The following is a 22,779-nucleotide window of genomic DNA, read 5'->3' as shown; positions in this document are numbered from 1 at the left end:
GGGTGGCATCTGAGCTGAGACCCAAAGAAAAAGAAGTTGGCCATGTGATAAGCCAGGGGAAGAGTTCCCAGGTACAGAGAATAGAAGAACAAAGTCTTGGACTCAAAATAAAGAAAGAGAAGAAAGAAGGAAGAGAATATGGCACGTTAAAGGAACTGAAAGGAAATCGGTATATCTAGTGCGTAACGGCCATCAGGGAATGAGGAAGTGGAATGAGATGAGGCTAGAAAGGTAGGGAAGGACTAGGCCATGTAGGTTCTTCGAGGTCCACAGTAAGGAGTTTGATTTTTTTTTTTCTTTTGTACTTGTAAATGCAATTAGAAGCCTCTGAAGGGTTTTAAAGAACAAAGTTATATAATCTGCTTTAATATTTTAAAATACTCATTCTGGCTGCTGCGTGGATATTAAATTATAAGGAAAGAAGAGTAGATGCAAGAAGATCAATTAGGAGATAAGAAATGATGGTGACATGAAAAAGAATAGGATATAGTTTAGATACAGGACCAACAGAACTTGCTGATGAATTAGGCATGGGACTTGGGGGAAAGGAATCAAGAATAACTCATGGTTATTAGAATAAGCAAATGGGCAGGTGGCGTTCTAGTTTACTAAGCCATAAAAGGACTAACAAATGGAACCAATTAGGGGACAAGAAGTGTAGGAGGTTGAATTCAGTTTGAACACACAAATTTAAAATGTACATGATAACAAAAAAATATATACAGTGTCAAATAGCAATTGAACATAGGGGTCTGGAACACAGGGTATAAGATTAGATTGTTGATATACATTTGGGAGTTGTCAATTTAGAGGAAATGTTAAAAGCTATGGGGGACTGACACAACCACCCAGGGAGAGAGTGTATGCAGAGAAGACAGCCAGGACTAAGGGGTTCAACTGTAATATCCAGAAGTAGACAGAACAAGAAACACTAACAACAGTTCCTAAAAACCATCCAGAATTGATAATAAGAGTAAATAGGAAAATGTGGTATCATAGATGCCAAGAAAATAAAGTGTTAAAGAAAGGAGTAAAAGACTATGTTAAATGCAACTGGGTCAAAAAATCTTGTAAAATATTAACAGAACTACCCTCCAAATTTGGTGGAGGTGGAGGTCACTGATGACTATGATAACAAGTTTCAGGAGAAAAGTGGTTGAAAGGCAGATTGGGGTTGGTTAATAAATATATGGAAGATGGCAAGAAAATGGAGATAGTATATGTGAGCAACTCTTTTGAGGATTCTGATTATAAAAGAAACAGAGAAATATGGCAGTAGCTGGAGGGAAATGTGGGATAATTAAAAGAGTTTTTAAAGAAAGGAGATAATAAAAACATGTTTGAGGTCAAAAGAAACAACTCAGAAGGAAAGACAATGATGCAGGAACAGGAGCAAAGTCCTTGAGAAGCTGGAAAGGGATAGGAACTGGCTAGCTTTTGATAGGAGCAGACCCATTTCTTCCAAAATGTGTTTCTGCTTCCATGAGAGACGATTAGTACAGATGTTGGAAAGCTTGGAGATTATATAGCAGAAAAATGAGTGCTTTTCTTTTCACTGTGAATGAGAGGTTAGCAGCTGGGGCGGAGGTAGGGGGAACAAGGGTGAAGTGGAGTGTTAAAAGCATGAGAAATATGAAGGTGTAAAATAGACATTTTGTCTAGCTGGAGAGCAACAGTGTCGAAAGAGACTGCTCTGGCATACAGTGTCGAGCAGCCACTGAACTTTGTGGGGATAACTTTCTTCACTTTTAGTGATTCAGCTGTAGACTAAGACAAGGCAGACAATTAGCTTCAACCAGAGTTTTGCCTGGCTGCCAGTTTTCACATTCTCATTGTTCCTTTTCTCCATATCAGTAAAAATGACAGAGGAAACATGAGAGATATGAAAGAAAGGCATAAACATTTACATTAAAAGGTACTTACAGCAAGGCAAGTATAGACAGAAGCATACTTTTTCATTTTCTCTATCCCTATGCAAGGCAATAATGAAAATCATTGCTCAAAGTTGACACTCCCATCTACTACAGTCATCCAATGGATGGTTTCCATACTTACAAGCCCATCTGGACTTAGACAGGCTATGGTAAGTGCAAAAGAGATTGGGGAGAAAAATAAAACAAACAAAAAAACACATTTGGACTCTGGAATAATGAAAGGGCTACTGTCAGAACAATTACATATATAACCTTTAGATGTTACATGTAATACCAAATCGTTTCCCTCAATAGTGATATACTGTTTTGGTAACATGGAAATATTCCAATTATCCATAGTACAGTCAACCAAAATTCTCTCAATACTTTCCCAGTTAAAAATATTTATTTACTTTCTTATAGGCAAAAGAGCTAAGTAATGTTCAAACAATGATCACATGATCATCACAGAAAATTTTTTTTCTATTTCAATGATTCAAATGACTATAATATATGATACATAAATACTGAAAGAAATTTAGCCATTTGAAATGTAGTATATTAAAATATTAAATATCTATAAAACAAACAAAGCTCCAAATACTTTACCCACAAATATGCTTAAGGAACAATTGGAATTAGATTAAGATTCAGTGGAACTTGAACATAAGCTAGAGCATCTTCTTGCTAAGTTTTCCTGAAAACTTATAAATTGATCGAAGTATTAATATTTAAGAATATTTCCAAAAATGCTATCACTTTAAAAATTCTTGCTTCTATCAATTTTACCTGCTTTAAAAAACAACCTTTTAACTACTTCTGCCCCTACTTCCCAAATCCTCCAAAATATTTTATTTTCCCATAAATTGAAAAGCTGTGTCAATTAGAATGTGGAAAACCTGATTTTGTAACTCAGCTTTAGCTTATTATTATGGGTAAAATGTACATAGTGTTAACAGTTATGTAATTGACTCTGGCTTTTATTCCCATAGAAACTGAAAATGAATTACTAAAAATGGGATATACTGATAAAAGAGTGCTTAAATTAAAACATCCCATATTTGGTGTTCTGGCATCAGTTTCCAGAGAAGCAAGAATAAAATGACAGCTTGGCAGCTAAGCTGTGAGGAATTTTTTATAGGTTTTAGCTTAAGCCGGCCAGCTGTACCTCTAGATGATAATATTTTTGGTTCTATATCAAGTAAAATGCTTTGTTTGAAAAACCCAAAGAAAAATATGAATACATACCTTATTGGTTATTATAATTACATTATACAGTTTAAAATGCCAAGCAAACTATAGACATATATGCTGAAAATTACTATTATGAATACTAGTACATTCGATAGTTGGGGGAAAAAGTTGAACATAATGAGTTTTAATACTGTGAGGAAAATAGTATTTTAACAGATACAGGACAACTCTTGTATTTCTTTCACTAACATCAAGTACCAAGAAGATAAAGACTTGGTAAAATAATTCTTTTTCATGTAAATATTAGAAACATAATTCCTTTGGTGAATTGTATATGTTGTTGACAAGAGACCATATCAAATCTACTACATAGAATGGATTAAAAGCATTGCATGATTTGGGGAAAAATAATCAAGAATATAAATAAAATAGAACTAATAATAATGAGCTATATTTTCACTATCACTTTAATATAGACATACAACCAAATAAACCTAGAAAAATATTTTGGGCTATAATGATCTGTAAAATAATCTTTAAGTTAGGGGCATTAAACTATGTCAAAACACTATCTGTTGGCATCTGTATTTTCAAAAGAACTGTTTAATGTAAATTGAAGATTCCTGCTATTTGTTAAAATTCATGCAAGTTAGGCATACTTGAATTTTGTGTTTAAGTTACATGTTATGTGTCATTTTAATTATTTATTCCAGCAAGAAGATGATGTGATTTAGTATCTTCAAAATAACCTATAAAGAAGTTTTCATTATTAGAAATCATCAGATGAACCATAGCCTTCTTAAAGAGTAACATCCTCACCAGACTGATGACGTGTATGGTGTCCAGATGCCTCAACAGACTGCCTTTGTTCACTGTCTGGAGAAGAGAGCAAAGAAGTAGAATGAGGGCTTTCTGTGGAAGATGATGCTGAATGAGCTTGAGCTGACGTCGCAGAGGATGTAGAAGGTTGAAGAAATTGTTCAGCTGGAGCATCTACTTCCATTGCAGTTTCACCCACTTCCAACTCAGGACTTGATGGGACGGTAGGAAGAGTTGAAACATCTGACTGACTCGTTCCACCTTCAAAATATACATGTTAATGTAAATTCAAATTTTAAATATTTTCCAAAACCAACTCCTCTAAAGAGATATGTTCAGGAAACATATATACACTTGTGCATGCACACACATATATGTAACTTCAGGATAACAACAACACCCACTGGTGGTTTGGTCCATTTGAACAAATAAGCTAATCAAGAGTGGTAAAAACTTATCGACAACATATTCTTGTTAAAACAACCAATCTTTCCAATTACATAAAACTTTTTAATCTATTTTATATATTTCCATTCACAGTACATTTAAAAGGGTCTTAAAACAGGGACTCGGGCTCTTCCACTTTTTTTTGAGAAAAGCAAAAGGTAAGGGATAGGGACCTTGGGGTGGGGAACCTGTGGCCTTTCTGGATCCTCGAAGGTGGCCTTTTGACGGAATCCAAATTTCACAAATCCCTTTATTAAAAGCATTTGTTCTATGAAGTTTGGATTCAGTCAAGGGCTGTACTTGGGGATCCAGAGGACCACACGTGGCCTTGAGGCCACAGGTTTCCCACCTCCTGGCCCAGAGGACAAATTATACCCAATACTTTTTGTTCTCTACTGCTTCACAAAACACAATAAGAACCTTGTGATTACTGTAGATGTAAACCATGGTATAGTTTAGATAATATAAATAAAAACGATTTCAATAGTTTTTGCCAGTTTTATGACTTTAATTAATATGAAAAATTACCTCTGGGTCGAGATCTTCCTCTTCCTCTATTGCTTTGCGCAACTTCACTTGCTTCTTCAAACCATCTTGATAACATATCAGACATTCTCTGCATCAATGACACATTGGGACTTTGCTCTCCTATTACAATATAGGTCTTATCAGTGAGTTTAATAATAAATCAGGATCTTTCACTAATGCAAAAACCTAGATTTGAGGGGCTTTAAAATGGAAACAACTTTAAAAAAATCAAATTGCTTAAATAAATTACATAAATTTATTAGAGCCATCATCACATTTTATAGTAATGTCTATATGAGTGACTCTCCGGCTTACTGTATGGTAAAGTTCCTTGAGAACAGGGCACTAATCTCCTTTATCTTTGCCTATTCTTACATAACTCCACGCCTTCCACTCCTACCCCAACCTTTATCCTTCCTTCCAAGAATGCCCAGCCAGGAAGGGCTCATGAATTCTAAGTTGAATAGATTAAAAGAAAGTTTTTCTCTCTCACTAAAGCATTATCATCAAGTACAGACACAAAACAGCCTTATGTTTTTGCATGAATTTTCCTTAAACTGAATTTATTTTTCATCATCATTTACAGTAAGCAAATTCCAGATATCTGAAATCAACTGGAACCAGAAAGTATTCTTTCTTCACTCCTTTTCCTCTTTAAATAAATGAATTTTTCTTAACGGAGTTTTCAAATTAAAAGTATGGTGTCAAATTAAAATTGTGACAACTCTATTCTACAATCATATAATTTGAAGTGAAAATCATTTGTTTCTACATTTTCTCTGAAATCAGAATTTATTTTACACTTTATTGCCTTTATGTAATGTAGTTTTATATTTAAATATATACCGTAAAATAATACCAAGGACAATACTTGTATATTGGGGAATATGTTTTTGATGACAGAAGAGGTTTCAGAAGTCATAAGAAAAAGAATTTAGCTACAGACCCATTTAATAAAAGACAGCCATATTAATTCTATTTTAAAGTGTGCTACCTTAAAGCTCCCAAGGTAGTTTCTTATGTGTGTCAAAAGCACTTGATAGAAAGAAAAAAAAAAATTTATGTGTTATTATAAAACTCTGTTAGAAATTAACAGTTTTCATTTTTCTTTACATATAATAGAAAAGCAAAAATTAAGAAGTTTGATAATATACAATTTTGGGGGGTCAATGGGGCATTCTTATACTTTCAGTGGGAATGTAAATTAGTGCATCTTTTTGAGGGAGTAATTTGATAAAAATTAAAATGTACTTATCCAGTGACTCAGCCATTTCACTTCTAAGAATTTATCCTAATATGTATTTGCACAAATTATCAAGATATGTATACGAGGATGCTCATTATAGCATCATTTACAATAGTGAACAAACTGGAACCACGCTAAAATATTAATTTTTAAATGACATATACCAAAAAAAGCTAACTAAAGTATAGTTACCATCTCGTTCTCGTTCACTCTCAGGTCTTGCTCTGGGCCCAGTATCTGACCAATCACCACGAAGTCTCAAACGCTTAACTGGAGGCTGTCGTAACTAAAAGATAAGGATAGGTGGATTCTATGTAAGTCTAAAACTCATTTGCTCTTGACTCCTAAAGCATACTTTAAATCTAATAGATTATTTCCACCCCCCTACTTTCTTTATTGAGTATGCAAGTGAGATGCTAGAACAAAATATGAAAGCCACTGATATAAGCTAAATCAGTTTGTTGCAGCATTCACTATGATAATAAATATCCACTGATATTAACAGCCTGTACTTAATATCTTCAACCTAAAGACTCTGACTGCAAATTTGAAATCTTATGAGATTTCTTACACTTCTTTGTGATTTCTAATCCTACCTGTATCACTTTCCAGCTAACAACAGGATATTTAATCACCTTGAGCCTTAGTTTTCTATTGTGAAGACAAATATCATCTAGGTGAAGTACCTACACATTTAACAATGAGAGTTATCATTATTTTTACATATTATTTACAATTTACTCTTCAGTCCCCCAGCATCTATTCCAACCCTTTATCACCTGTCTCAAGTTTCTATTTCATCTTACTGCCTTCATTCTTGGCTAATAACTTTTCCTCCTACTTCAGAGAAAATAAAGTCCTGTAGAAATGACATCAATATCTTCAGCTGAATTCTACAAATTTTTCTATATCCACAATTTTCTAATTCCTTCCAACCATTCTCAAGGGATGTATCATTTATTCTGTTTAAACTTAATCTCTCCATCTGTACTTTTTATTTCACTCCTTCAACTCCTCAAGCACCTTGCTTCAACAATTATTCTCTTTTCTACACTTACATCCATCTTCTCTCTCCTGGTTCTTTCTTACAACATGCTAAAGATTCCCATCATTTTTAATAAACAAAACAATATCTCGCTTTTATGAAATCTCAATTTTATATTTCTATTCAGCAACAGTCCTTTCTCTTGCTTTTACTTTATTCTCAAGCTTCTTCAGAAAAGTCTATATTCATTCTATCTACCACTCCTCCTTCAATACAGTGTAGTCAATCCTTCCATTGATTTCCCATCCTTCCACTGATTTCATTCTTGCCAAGGTTACCAGTGAATGATTAATTGCCAAGTTCACTCATCAGGTATAAAAATGGTCAATAATATGATCAATAATCAAATTGCCAAGTCAAATGACACCTTTCAAAGCCTATTTGACATGTTTATGGCATCTGACACTCTCAACTACTCCGTTTAATTTTTACACTTTTAACATTTTTTATTAAAATATAATTCACATACCATAATATTCAACTTTTTAAAGTACATGATTCAGTGGTGTATATTCACAAAGCTGTGCAACAACCATCATGGTCTAATTCCAGGACATTTTTATCATCCCAAAAAGAAACCCCATATCCATCAACAGTCACTCCCCACTAATCCCTCCACTCAGCTCCTGGCAACCACCAATCTACTTTCTGTCTTCATAGATATGCTTAGTCTAGCACACTAACTGCCACACTAGAAATTTTTTTTTTTCCTTTGGGCCAGAGTATTTATTATGAAAATATAATAAAAACTTTGAAAACAAAATGATTCTAATGAAAAATTTGTTATCTTTTACTGTTTTCTGTGCGTGAGTTACAGGCAACTTGAAAAATAGTTCACACGGCTCAAAGTAAAGAGACATGTGAGTTACATATGTTTCACGAAGCCCTGGGCTGAAAACCAGTGTGAGTTAAATACAACTCACATGGTAGTTAATATGCTAGACATTTCATATAAATGGAATCATACAATATGTGGCCTTTTGTGTCTGGCATTTAGCATAATATTTTCAAGGTTTATTCATATCATAGCATTTATCAGTATTCTTTTTATGCCCAAATAGTATTCCATTTTATGGATATATCACATTTTGTTTATCCATGCATCGGTTGTATATTGACTTGTTTCCACTTATTAGCTATTATGAAAAATGCTGCTATTGAGCATGTACAAGTTTTTGTAGAAACATGTTTCAATTCTTTTGAGCATACAAACATACCTTGTTTTGTTGTACTTTGCTTTACTGAGCTTCACAATGTTTTTTTACAAAGTGAAGGTTTTTGGCAGCCCTGCCTCGAGCAAGTCTATTGGTTCTATTTTTCCGACATCATGTGATCATTTCATGTCTCTGCATCACATTTTGGCGATTCTCACAATATTCCAAATTTTTTCATCATTACTGTATCTGTTTTTCTTATGATACATATATTGATTTTCACCCATGGTTCCTGGCTTATAACTCCCATAGCCCTTGTTACACCAAACAGAAGTGCTCTCTCCGATCTCCTGCCTTCCTTTCACCTGCCCAAGGCAAGACTCTAATCTGATTGTGGGTTATAAGACCCTCATTCCAGAGAGGGTCCAGCCCCATACCCTGAAGGAAGGAATGCTACAGGGAGAGGCTAAGAGGAATCTGAAACAGACAGGCCTTACTGAGTTTAGATCATACCCTTTTTGTCCAATCACATTTCAACACAGTTGTCCATGCTTCAATCATGTCTATCCAATCAAGTCTCCATTAAAACCCCAAGGGTTTGGGGAGCTTCCGGATAGCTGGACACATGGAGGTTCCTAGAGGGTGGCATGCCCAAGGAGGGCATGGAAGCTCTGGGTCCCTTCCCCCACACCTCGCTCTATGCATTTCTTAACTGTACCCTTCATAATATCCTTTATAATAAACCAGTAAATGTGTTTCCCTGAATTCTGTGAGCTGCTCTAGCTAATTAATCAAATTCAAAGAGGAGTTACGGAACCCCAAATTGAAGTCGGTGGGTCAGAAGTTCTGGAGACCTAGACTTGCAACTTGGTGTCTAGGGGAGGGAGGAGGGAGTCTTGAGAGACTGAGACCTCAACGTGTAGGATCTGATGCTATCTTCACATAGACGGTATCAGGACTGAATTGGAGAACACCCATTGATATCCACTATAGAACTAATTACTTGCTGGGTGGTGGGGAGACCTCCTCCTTTGGTCACAGAAGTTTTCTGTGTTGATTGTTGTTGAGTGAGAGAACTAAACTCTGTTAGTGTTTTTTTTCCTCTCACAATTACTGTGATCTATGATCAGTGATCTTTGATATTACTACTGTAATTGTTTTGGGGCTCCACGAACTGCACCCATATAAGAATGTAAACTTAATAGATAAATGTGTGTGTTCTTACTGCTTCACCAACCAGCCACTCCCACTCCCCTCTCCCTTTCCCTCTCCTTGGGCCTCCCTATTCCTCGAGACACAACAATATTGAAATTAGGCCAATTAATAATGCTACAGTAGCCTCTGAGTATTCAAGTGAATGGAAGAGTTGTGCATCTCTCATGTTAAATCAAAAGCTATAAATGATTAAGCTCAGTGAGGAAGACATGTCAAAACCCATGACAGGATGAAGGTTAGGCCTCTTGTGCCAGTTAGCCAAGTTGGGAATGCAAGGGAAAAATTCTTAAAGGAAATGTAAAGTGCTACTCCAGTGAACACCTGAATGACAAAAAAGCAAAAATAGCTTTATGGCTGATATGGAGAAAGTTTTAATGGTCTGCATAGAAGATCAAACCAGCTATGATATTTCCTTAAGCCAAGGCCTACTCTAGAGCAAGGCCCTAACTCTCTTCAATTCTATGAAGGCTGAGAAAGGTGAGGAAGCTGCAGAAGAAAAGTCTGAAACTAGTAGAAGTTAGTTCATAAAGTTAAGGAAAGAAGCAGTCTCCATAAAGTAAAAATGCAAGGTGAAGCAGAAAGTGCTGATGTAGAAGCTACAGCAAATTATCTAGAATATCTAAGATAACAGATGAAGCTGGTCACACTGAACAACATACTTTCAACGTAGATGAAACAGCCTTCTATTGGATGAAGAAGCCATCTAGGACTTTATACCTAGAGAGGAGAAGTCAATGCCTGGCTTCAAAGCTTCAAAGGACAGGCTGACTCTCTTGTTAGGGGCTAATGCAGCTGGTGACTTCAAGTGGGAACCAATGTTCATTTACCATTCTGAAAATCCTAGGGCCTTTAAGAATTGTGTTAAATCTCCTCTGCTTGTGCTCTATAGATGGAATAACAAAGACTGGATGACAGCACATCTGCTTACAGCATGGTTTACTGAATATCTTAAGCCTACTATTGAGACCTCCTGCTCAGAAAAAAAAAGATTCCTTTCAAAATATTACTGCTCATTGACAATGCAGGTCATCCAAGGGCTCTGATGGAGACATACAAGAAGATAAATGTTGTTTTCATGCCTGCTAATACAAGCTTGCTGACACAACATCCATTCTGCAGCTTGTGGATCAAGGACGGAGTAATTTTGATTTTTAAGTCTTATTATTTAAGAAATATGTTTTGCAAGGCCATAGCTACCACACATGGTGATTTCTCTGATGGATCTGGGCAAAGTAAATTGAAAACCTTCTGGAAAGGATTCATCATTCTAGATGCCATTAAGAACATTTTTGATTCATGGGAAGAGGTAAAAATATTAACATTAACAGGCATTTAGAAAAAGTTTATTCCAACCCTCATGGATGACTTTGAGGGGGGTTCCAGGACTTCAGTGGAGGAAGTCACTGCAGATGTGGTAGAGATAGCAAGAGAACTAGATTTAACAGTGGATCCTGAGGATGTGACTGAATTTCTGCAATCTCTTGATAAAACTTTAAGAGATGAGGAGCTGCTTCTTCTGAATGAGCAAAGGAAGTTGTTTCTTGAGGTGGAATCTACCCCTGGTGAAGATGCTATGAACATTACTGAAATAACAACAAAGGATTTAGAATATTATATAAACTTAGTTGATAAAGCAGCAACGAGGTCTGAGAGATTAACTTCAATTTTGAAAAAAGTTCCTGTGGGTAAAATGCCATCCAACAGCATTGCCTGCTACACAGAAATCATTCGTGAAAGGAAGAGTTAATCAATGCAGTAAACTGCATCCTTGTCTTATTTTAAGAAGTTGCTACAACTGCTGCAACCTTCAGCAACCACCACTCTGACCGGTCAGCAGACATCAACACCAATCAGGACCCTCCACCAGCAAAAAGACTGCAACTTGCTGAAGGCTCGGACGATTGTTACTACTTTTTAGCAACAAAGTTTTTTGTTTTTTGTTTTTTTTTGAGACAGAGTCTCACTCTGTTACCAGGGCTAGAGTGCAGTGGCATCAACCTAGCTCACAGCAACCCCAAACTCCTGGGCTTAAGCGATCCTTCCGCCTCAGCCTCCCAAGCAGCTGGGACTACAGGCATGCGCCACCATGTCCGGCTAATTTTTTCTATATATTTTTAGTTGTCCAGCTAATTTCTTTCTACTTTTTTTTTTTTTTAGTAGAGATGGGGGTCTCGCTCTTGCTCAGGCTGGTCTCGAACTCCTGACCTTGAGCTATCCGGCCGCCTCGGCCTCCCAGAGTGCTAGGATTACGGGCGTGAGCCACCACGCCCAACCAAAGTATTTTTAATTAAGGTCTGTACATGTTTTTTTAGACATAATGCTATTGCACATTTACTAGACTGCAGTATAGTGTAAATATGACTTTTATTTAAACTAGAAAACCAAAAAATTTGTACAACTTGCTTTATTACAATATTCTTTTTATTGTGGTGGTCTAGAACCAAACCTGCAATATCTCCAAGGTATGCCTGTATATGTAGGAGTGGAATTGCTGGGTCATATGATAACTGTTTAATTTTTGAGTAATTGCCAAACTGTTTTCCAAAACAGTTGCAACATTTTATATTGCCACCAGCAGTATGTGAGGGTCCCAATTTCTCCAGATCCTCCTCAACACTCATTGTTGTCTGCCTTTTTCATTTGGCCATCCACTATTTTTATTTAGTGGGTGTGAAGTTGTGCCTCACTGTGGTTTTGATTTGCATTTCCCTGTGGATTAGTGATGTTGAGTATCTACTTTTGTGCTTATTGGCCATTTGTATCTCTTCTCTGGAGAAGTCTCTTCAAAACCTCTATCTTAATATAATTTGGGTATTTGTCTTTTTGAGTTGTAAGTGTTCTTTATATATTTTGGATACTGCACTCCAATCAGATATACGATCTGGAAACATTTTCTCCCATTCTGTGGGCCACTCTTTTCATCTTTATTTTTTAAAAATAACATTCACTGATATTTTTTTCCCCTCACAATTAAGCAGGTTTTGATAAAAACTTGGCCACAGCTTAGTTGTAAATATTCTGATTTCTCCTGAAAACCATACCAAGCAACAAAGAGAACGGAGAGAAAAAAAAAATCTGGGAGTGATTACATCCTCAGATTCCATATTATGTTTAAGTATGGCTAAACAACTGAGAATAGCAAAAGCTACACAGGAAGACATAGACGTGTGAGGGGGAATAGCCAGAACAGAAAAGGCCTAGCGTGTGGCAGCTGTCCAAAACCTCAAACACATAATCACTCCCAGAAAGAGAGAGCCTCACCCTTTACAGGAACTATATTTAGAACAATATAATAGAACCCTGCTTCCTGGTTATAAGAGAGAGAAATTCTTCTATTATATAGGCAAAGAACTGGTGTTATGACCTCAGCAATTATTTCTATAATAAGATATTCAAATTAGAAACAATTCCAAATTTGATTTTTTGAGTATGTAAAATAACTTCAGTCAAGAATACTGAAAATGGTACAGCGCTCATTCATTCAGTCACCAATATTTTTTTGAGCACCTTTTATGTGTCGGGTACTATTCTAAGTATTGGAAAAGAACGATAGACAAAATAGAAAAAAAAAATCCCCAATTTCACAGAATTTATAGTCTAGTGGAGGAAATAATACATGAAATAAAAAAGTAGGATATATATAAAAAGTGATGCATTGTGGAGAAAAATAAAGTAGAAGAGGAATAAGTAGCACCAGAGGGTTAAGACTGTGATTTTAAATAGGGTGGTAAGGTAGGGCCTGACCTGGATGTTATATGCGCAAAGACCTGAAATACGTAAGGAAAGAAGAAATCCAGATATCTGAAGAAGAGTATTTCAGGCAGAGTAAATGCAAAAGTCCTAGGGTAGGAAGCATGCTTAGCCCGTCTGTGTTAGTAAGTAAGTAGATGTGGCCAGAGCAAAGGAGCGTGCAGAAGTAGTAATGGGGAACAGATAATATAAGGTCTTGAAGCCACTGTAGGGACCTAAGCTTTGCTGTGGGTGAGATGGGGAGCCACTTGGAGTATTCATGAGAAGAATGGCATGATTGGACTTATGTTTCAAAGGATCACTTTGGACACTGTGTAGCTAAAGGACTGTAGGGGGTGAAAGCAGGAAGACTGGTTAGAAAGCTACCGTACTTATACAGGAGAAAGATGCTGATGCCTCCGATCAGGGCAGTAATGTAGTGAGAGTGGTAAGTAGTAGTCAGATCTGGAACATACTTTTAGGGACAAATTATGGGGACCCAGAGAAAATGAGAATGGATTCAACAATGGATCCAACAGTGAGGTGGGGCAAGTGGGAAATTATCAAAAATATTTTGGAGGAAAAAGAGAGAAAAGAGTAAAAAGAAAAAAGGAATACAAAAATAAAGAAAAATGAGAGAATGGATAATGGATCCAATAGTGGGGTGGAGTAAGTGGGAAACCGCCAAAAATATTTTGGAGGAAAAAGAAAAAGAATGAAAAGAAAAAAAAGAATACAAAAGTAAAGAAAAATGAGACAATGGATTCAACTACTATACAATAGTGGGGTGGAGCAAGTGGGAAATCGTCAAAAATATTTTGGAGGAAAAAGAAAAGGAAAGAATAAAAAGAAAAAGGAAATTTAAAAAAAAGGAAAATGAGAAGTACAAAAAAGTTGAGTAAGACAAAAGAATATACCAAAGAAAGATGGGGAAAACATGAAAGAGAAATTATTAGAGGACATGAGAAGATAAAAAGAGGCCCCCACAAATTGAGAAAACACAAAAATATTATGGAAACATAAGAAAAAAATCATATAATAAACTTTTATTCATGCTTTAAAATCCTGCTTAAACTTTAATGTTCCCAATCAAAATCAATTATTCCCTACTTTTTTCTACTTATATAGATCAGAGTCATTGTATATATATTAAGTTTCACACATTTATTTATTTATATCACTACTTCCATTATATTGTAAATTCCTTGAATGAGGGGCCAAGTCTTTGGCTGGTCATCCTTGATTTTCTAAAGTTTAGTGTAAGACTTGGTATACAGTAGGCACCCAATGAATATTTGTTGAGATGAGTTTGTCTGAACACTATCGTCAAGGTTTTAGTATAAAACACGAAAGAAAAATGTTGAAATTAAGAGGGAGACAGATTATTAATTTCTTCTATGTATACCTCTCAATAGTTTGTTACAGTAAGTATGATTTATTTTCATAATTTTAATCCATTTTAAGAATTATTTTTCTTAATTTAGTTAATTCAACAACAAATACCATGAAAAACACTTCCAGAAAAAACCCACAGTGTTCATGACTCAGCATCATTCACTCTGACTATATAAATATCTTTTGGCAAAGTATTCTATAGTATCAAAACTAGTTGGCCCACTTAAAATGTCTATGGACTTCCAACTCTTTCATTATGTAACAGGCACAAAGCTTGACTGTAACTTAACTTACCCATATGAAATTACACAGCAACAACAAAATGACAGAGCAGATTTCATGTTTTCTACCAGAACAATAAACTCATAGTTTTCATTAGCCATCATACCCTTCTTCCTTGTCAATTTCCCAATTCACTTAAATACACTGCCACAATTAAAATCGCAAAACACATTTATAAAGTAATCCTGATTTTTTTATAATTTTATAGCCCTCTAAACCTAAAATTATGAGGACTGAGTTTGGTTTTGCATCTCATAGGAATTACAAAATCAATATTGTTCTTTAGTAACTTTTAAAATGTATTCATTAATAGGCATGAAACCAACACCAAAAAGTCATTGATATTAAAAATCTACGGTTAATTTCAGAAGACATTTACAAGCCAAAGTGTAGCGTGAATACACAAAGGACATTATAAAATAAAAAAGCCAAAGTGAAAAAACATGTCGGGGAACAAAGCTTAATAGGTTAAAAGCAAACATTTTTCTATGGCTATATACTGTCAAGGATGTATTATTTCTAAATCGTTAATTATTTTATAGTCATTTTAGTGACAGTAATTCAGTTCATTTACCTACTTTTTAATATATACACGCCTACGTTAACTTATCTTTTTCCCATTAACTCATATGTATTTTGTAAAATGTACCTAGAGATAATATTATGTGTCACTAGTCCATGGACATAAATACCTAGTCTCCTGGAAGTTTGTCATCACATTTTCTATTAGTTTGTGTTTTCTGCAAGTGTTAGAATTGCTGATCTTTCTTTTTGCTGCTATGCATCTACAAAGTTAGAGAAACGTTCTGCTATTATTTTCTCTTTAAAAATAGTTCACAATACTTTTTCTAGAGCCTTATTCTTAATTATTTATTAGCCTCTATTCTTTCAAGTATGTCTCATGTTTTTTTGTTCCCCAAACTGTAAATGCCTTTGAAAATTAATGCTATTTTTTTTCTGCCTTAGGCCCCAGGAGTCACTGAATTAATGTTTTCTGAATTGAATAAAGAGGTAAACCTACCTCTTCTCTTCTCTCTTCTGCAGAAGGAGTTTTAAGTTCTCGTGCTGTATCATCTTTTGGGTCAAAAAGATATATGTAATCTGAAGAGTAACTAACGAGAATCTCTTGACCATCTTCACTATAACACAGAGATGTCACCCTGCAGGATTTATTATTAAGATGGGAAGGGATAAAACGGGCAACCATTCCAGTAGTCCCTCGGCCTGCATAATTCCCTAAATAAGAAACAGGAAGTTATTTAAAATTAATAATATTTTAAAAAAACATTTCTAAAACTCTTAATCTGAATTATGAGATATGTGACTTAATGTAACAGTATAAATCCAAGTTATCACATTCTATTTCTAGAAGAGGTTCTTTCTTTGAAAGTGAGATTTTATAACAAAACAAAAATACAGTTTAGGCAGGGCATAGCGGCTCACACCTGTAATCCCAGCACTCTGGGAGGCCAAGGTTGGAGGATCGCTTGAGGTCAGGAGTTTGAGACCAGCCTGAGCAAGAGTGAGACCCCCGGCTCTACTAAAAACAGAAAAAAAATTAATGGGGCAACTAAAAATAGAAAAAATCAGCCAGGCGTGGTGGCGCATGCCTGTAGTCTCAGATACTCAGGAGGCTGAGGCAGGAGGATGGCTTGAGCCCAGGAGTCTGCGGTTGCTCTGAGCTAGGCTGATGCCACGGCACTCTAGCCCAGGCAACAGAGCAAGACTCTGTCTCAAAAAATAAATAAATAAAATACAGTATAAAGACAATGTATCTACAAAAAAATTCATGATTGTCTAGAATTCCAGATTATATGTTTTGTTGAAATAGGAGTTATTTGATAATTAAAATGATTTATGATTATAGTCACATGAAGTCACCTTCTAAAAGTTTCCCCCAAATTAAGTTAATTTCTACAATAGGGAAGCTATTACTTATTAGTATACCAGATAAAAGATTATAATATCCTTAAGATGATTTATCTTTTACTTTATTTTTTAAAAGATTTCTGATTGCCATGAAATTTCCCTCTTACATAGCAACAGGATAAGAATACTATTCTTATTTTAATTAACTCTGGTAGTCTTCAATATAATACAATATGCTAGGGAGGAGTACAATTGGCACTTTGTGCCCTGGGGTCCCAGGAATACTAAATTCTAAGAATCCCACAAAGCTGTATAATCTTGTACAATGAAGTTTATCCTGTTCAAAATGTCAGTTATGTCCCATCTGTTGAAAAACAATCATTAAGCCTGTAATTTCATATCACTACTGTTCCCCCTAAATGTACATATCCAAATAGACAGCACTCCTCAATCACAGTTCAAAAACGAAAGATCTCGTCTGGTATCCCCATTTCCATGATCTATGTCCATTTTTACTGACATCATTGGTTTCTGCCCAAGTCTACTTTTTTAAAAACAATTATCATATATGTGAATATATGACTATATATTTAATATTTGTGTTTGGGTGTGTATATATGTGTGTCTGTGTGCGTAAGTAATCCTGGCCTGTCTTTACTGGGAACATGCTAACTGAAGTTGACTTTCAGTTGATTATTTTAGAAGTGGTTCGATCCCACAGTGAATGAAGAGAGAAATATCTGGTTTAAATTAGATTCAAATTCAGTACTGCAGCATTATTAACAGGACTTCAAGCTAAGCAGGCATAAGTATATGCTATACTTTAATACATACTCAAGTCACTATTCTAATTTTTCTCTCCACCGCGTTTACCATTATCCTCTTGATTGAAAAATGGCAGAGTCCCCACCAAAATTCAGGTCAATCCAATACCTCAGAATGTGACTTTACTTGGAAATAGGGTCTTTACAGATGTAATTAGTTACAAAGAAGTCATACTGGATTAGGGTGGGCCTTAAATGCAGTATGATGGGTGTCCTAAGAAAAGGAAAATGTAGACACAAATTCACACAGGGGAGAATGGCATGTAAAGACGGAGGCAGAGTTTGGAGTGTTACGTCTACAAACCAAGGGATTACCAAGGATTGGCAGCAACCTTCAGAAACTAGGAGAAAGGCATGGAGCCTCTAGTAGAAACCAACTCTTAGACATCTTAGATTTCAAACATCTAGCCTCCAGAAATGTGAGAGAAGAAACTTTGTTGTTTTAACATCCCCAGTTTATGGTAATTTGTTATGGCAGTCCTAAGATACCACGTGTTACAAATTTTAAAAGCGGTAAGATAAACTGCAAAATTATCTTCCCAACCGAGTCATAAAAACTTGGCGAAATGCTATTTTTTATGATAATCTACACTATTTATATACATTCTATTTCCTGAAATTTTATAACTAAAGAAATTCTAAAATTGAAAACATGTCATAAAGACTCTTTGAACTGATAGTCTTACATTTGCTTTAATATTATCTTCTTACCTGTAGCTCTTGTGCCCAGCATTCGCCGATCATATATTCGTACTGAGCTATCAGAACAACCAACAGCAAGATAATATGGTATTGGTGGACAAATAGCTACAGATGTGGCAGCACGTCGACAGTTAATTAAAATATCCTACAAAAGATAACATAATACCAGCTACATCGAACTATACAATAGAGAACACTACATTTAAAACTGTCTCCCTTTAGTAATTAGAAGAAAATAACCAGAAATCCTAATTCAGTCAGCATAACAATGAGGGGAAAAACAACAATATGGTTTTCTTTTAGTTTATTTTTCCAGTTTCTACTAGAAATTGTTTCTAACACATTGAGCCCATGTGAAACCAAAATAAATATACTCAGTCAATACTCGTCCTTAGCAATTTATCACTCTAACAAAAATACTTTTTCTTTTTTGTTTGCTATACAGATCCAAAATTAATTGATTTCTACTACAATATTGTACACTTTCCTTACAAACTAATCAAAGTATTATGTGGAAACACTAAACTTAGAGATTTAAAATTTACACCCAAATATAAGACTAAAACACTGAGTAATTACGCTAGATCAGCAGCAGCTAGAAACAGCTGGTAATAATTCAAGAAACTACTTATTTATATTACCACAATTAAAACTAAAACCCTTTTCAAAACAAGCTACATTTCATATGATAATGTTATAATACAATTTGAATTATTACTCAGAAATGCCTGCTAAATATTGTCATACTCATGAATAATGAAAATCTTCTTTAGAAATGTAAAAAACTCATACATTACCTATGTAATGTATCACTAAGTCATTAATACCACTAAAAATGGCTGCTATTATTGGTCCATTTGACAGTAAAGATGGATTTATAATCTACCTTTGTCTATAATACATATTGATGATTATTTTATATGGTATTCATAATATTTTAATTATAATCATTGTTATTAAAATACAACAAAAATATTAACTAATTTAAAAATTTTATACTTTTCTTAACTTGTAAAATCTTTCTCCTTATCAGTCCGCAAAATAAAATACACACATACATACAAATCCTGCAAAAGACAGAGAAGCATTAGAAGATGTAAGAGCTGTTACCCCATACATAAATCCTTAAAGCACTCTGTTGATTCCACACCTGTTCTGTCTAAATGACTCTGGCTCCTCACTCTTCTCAGTATAGCCATGTTTTTAAATTCCTTTACCTTACGCTTTATTTAATTATTTACCTTACAACATTACACAGAATTCATTTACTAAATGCCTTTCATAATTCTAAGTTTTTAGTAGTTAAGAATTACTCTAGTTACCAGTTTCTCTTTATATTCTTTGCCTCTAGTCACTTTTATACATAAGGGAAAAATTTTATTAAAGAAAGAGTAATTTTACTTCTCATCAGACTTGCTTTCTTATTTTCATGGGGTTTTTGTTTAGAAAAGCACAAGAAAATCCTACTATACACTAAAACGCAGTTTAAAAAAATTTGGAATAACAAATTTTAATACTCACCACTTACTAAGAAACAGGTATACCAAATGCTCCTAATAACCTAATATTTAAACTTATTTCTGCCTTCAGTTCAGTGCTTTCCTATATTTATGTATGGGTGTACATATATACACATACATAATAAAATGGTATGTTTAAAATTTTTTCAATTTTTCCTTTTTTTTTGTTTTTCTTCTCTGTTTCAAATATATCAAATAATCTTTTTACCCCTAAAGCATGTTAACTATAATAACTGGTTTGGTTAGCAAACATCTAACCTGATTATCAGTGATTTTTTTTTCTAACTTTCAGTAAAAATATATTAAACAATACTTTTTTATTTCATTTACTACTTCAAAATGATCCAAGAAAAAGCTACTGTGCTCTCAATAATGTATGGCAGAGAAAAACACTTAGAATTAGATGTCTGGGGTCAAAAGACTGAATGATTTCTCAGGTCTTTTATAAGTTTAAAATAGCATTAAAAAGTAAAAAACTGATATTAAAGATACACCTTTACAGAAATGAGCTAAATTTGACTGAATATGTTATAGAATGGTATCTTATTATTTCCTTAAAAAAAAAAAGATAGCATATAATTTTTGGTTTAAAAGACAGAGGGAAAAAAAGACATTAAACTACCACAAGCTTTTATTATTGCTATTGGGTTAAGTTAAAACTGTTTCTATAAGTAAATGAGATATATTGATAAATTCCTCAGGTTTTTATAATACTAGAGAGTGTATACTGAACAATTACACAAATTTTCATAAATATATTTTAAATGTACAATTAAAATATGAGCTCAACTTCAGTATTAACATTTTAATTTTAAAAATTGTGATCATAAAATATATGCTTATTGAAAATTTTTACAAAATAAAAAAATTTAAAATTCACCCATAATCTTTTCACCAAGATAATTTACTGTCCAATTTTAATTATAACCTTAATTTTTTCTCACTTGTACAAAAATTGGATTCTTACATCTTTGCAATCTTCTTTTGTGCAGCTAGTTTTGATGCGTGTATCAAACCACCTAACCGTTCCATCTTCACCACAAGACAGAAAAGTGTAAGGGTCATTTGGTACAGTCATAATCTGAAGACGAAAACAAAATTATAGGTAAACATACTGAACATTTAAACAGATGGCTTTGAAAAACATTCCTACTATTTCATCAAATATTTAAGGTAAAGGCAACAAAAATCATGTATTTTAATTATTATCACTTACAATATAATACAAAACAGTATAATACAGATAGAAACACACAAGTAGCAATTAAATTAATATGATTTACTACTTTGAAAATTAGAATTAATATAATTTCAGATAGAAAGTTCATTAAAATTATAAACTTTTAACAATTTGACAAGAAAGATTCTCCCCTAGGTAGATATTCAAAGCCTAATTTTTACATTTTCTGTATGTGAACTTATAATTGTATCATAGATATGTAAGAAAATTTTCTTCTCTGATAATGTTTAAGAAAACTGTGGGATGCTGAAATGTTTTAAGCACATAAACTGACCTCTCAAATTTTGTAATGGTGGTGATTGTTACTTACACAGCAATGTGAATGTACTTAATGCTACTGAAATGCACACTCAAAAACAGCTAAGATGGGATATTTTATATTTTACCACAATAAAATCCCTTTTAAAAGAATTTAAATATTTTAAATATTCCTATATCTACTTATAATTTAGCAATGACAATATTGTAAGTTGAGGCCCTCTGTGAACCCTGCCTCAACTAGTTGCCCTCTCCTTCTGTCCCTAGAAGTAAACAGTTCCAAAACTGGGTATTTAGCATTCCCATACATGGCACTCAAACAATGGAAGGTATGTTTTTATGTTTGAAATATTGTATATATGAAAAGGTGCTCAAATTCATTAGTCATCAGGGAAACACAAATTAACACCACAAGGAAATACCACTATACCCTACCAGAATGGTCAAAATGAGACACTAATAATATCAAGTGTTGATGAGGATGTGAAGCAACTGGAACAATCACACATTGTCAATGGGATTGTAAAATGGTGCAATCACATGGAAAACCATGTGTCAATATGTACTAAAACTGACCACGTCTCTCTTGTAACCCACCAATTCCACTAAAAATAAACGCATAGGGGCATCTAAAGACATGTGCTAGAATGTTCACAGCAGCATTCTTCGTATTAGCCAAATATGTGAAACAACCCAAATATCCAACAAAAGAGTGGGATTAGAAATTGCGATCTATTCCTAAATTGCAAGAACAATGTACAAACCATTACTATCCATAGCAACATAAATGAGTCTCACAAACCTCCTGTGTGAACAAAGCCAGACACAAAGAGAACACACAACATGAATCCCATTTATATAAAGTTCAAAAAAAGAGGAAAAAGTTCAGAAAAAGAGGCATAACTAATCTTTGCTGTTACAAGACTAGATGTGGTAAACCCTATGGGGGGCACAAAGGACCTATTGGGGGCTGTTTTTCTTCTAGGTATACATGTATATTTTGTGAAAATTAATCAAGTTGTACACAAACGATGCCAGCACTTTTCTGTATAATTATTTTTAAAAAGTTTACTTAGACAACCTTTGTTTTCTATTATCATGGTAAGCAGAATAATGGTCCCCCAAAGACGTCCATGTCCTAATTGTTAACCTATGAATACACTACTTTAGTAAATTGCAAAAGGCAGTTTGTGGATATGATTAAATTAAATGTAGGTACTCACACAGTAGTAATATTCTTTGGGGATTGGGGGTTTGGGGGTGGGTAAACTCACAATTAATGGACACGGTGAGCATTGTAAGGGGGAAAGGGCACACCTCAAATCATGGTTTTTGTGTGGCAAAGTCATAACATGTAACCAAAATGGTTGTACCCCCATAATATCCTGAAGTAAAAAAA

General features: G+C 34.3%; 1 protein-coding gene across 1 annotated transcript in view; it reads right to left on the bottom strand.

Annotated features, from left to right (window-relative positions):
• Positions 1 to 22,779, bottom strand: part of DCAF6 (DDB1 and CUL4 associated factor 6) — a 183,439-nt gene that overhangs the window by 132,460 nt on the left and 28,200 nt on the right. Inside the window, exons 4-9 of the mRNA XM_012657706.1 lie at positions 20,850 to 20,963; positions 18,372 to 18,507; positions 15,989 to 16,203; positions 6,340 to 6,433; positions 4,902 to 5,021; positions 3,927 to 4,187 (exon numbers count right to left, since the gene is read on the bottom strand). Of these exons, the coding sequence (XP_012513160.1) occupies positions 3,927 to 4,187; positions 4,902 to 5,021; positions 6,340 to 6,433; positions 15,989 to 16,203; positions 18,372 to 18,507; positions 20,850 to 20,963 (940 nt within the window). The remainder of the gene's footprint in view (positions 1 to 3,926; positions 4,188 to 4,901; positions 5,022 to 6,339; positions 6,434 to 15,988; positions 16,204 to 18,371; positions 18,508 to 20,849; positions 20,964 to 22,779) is intronic.

Source organism: Propithecus coquereli, unplaced genomic scaffold (assembly GCF_000956105.1).
Source record: "Propithecus coquereli isolate 6110/MARCELLA unplaced genomic scaffold, Pcoq_1.0 Scaffold56, whole genome shotgun sequence".
Lineage (NCBI taxonomy): Eukaryota > Metazoa > Chordata > Mammalia > Primates > Indriidae > Propithecus > Propithecus coquereli.
The sequence above is the reverse complement of the archived record's forward strand: the minus strand, read 5'-3'. Positions and strand labels throughout refer to the sequence as shown.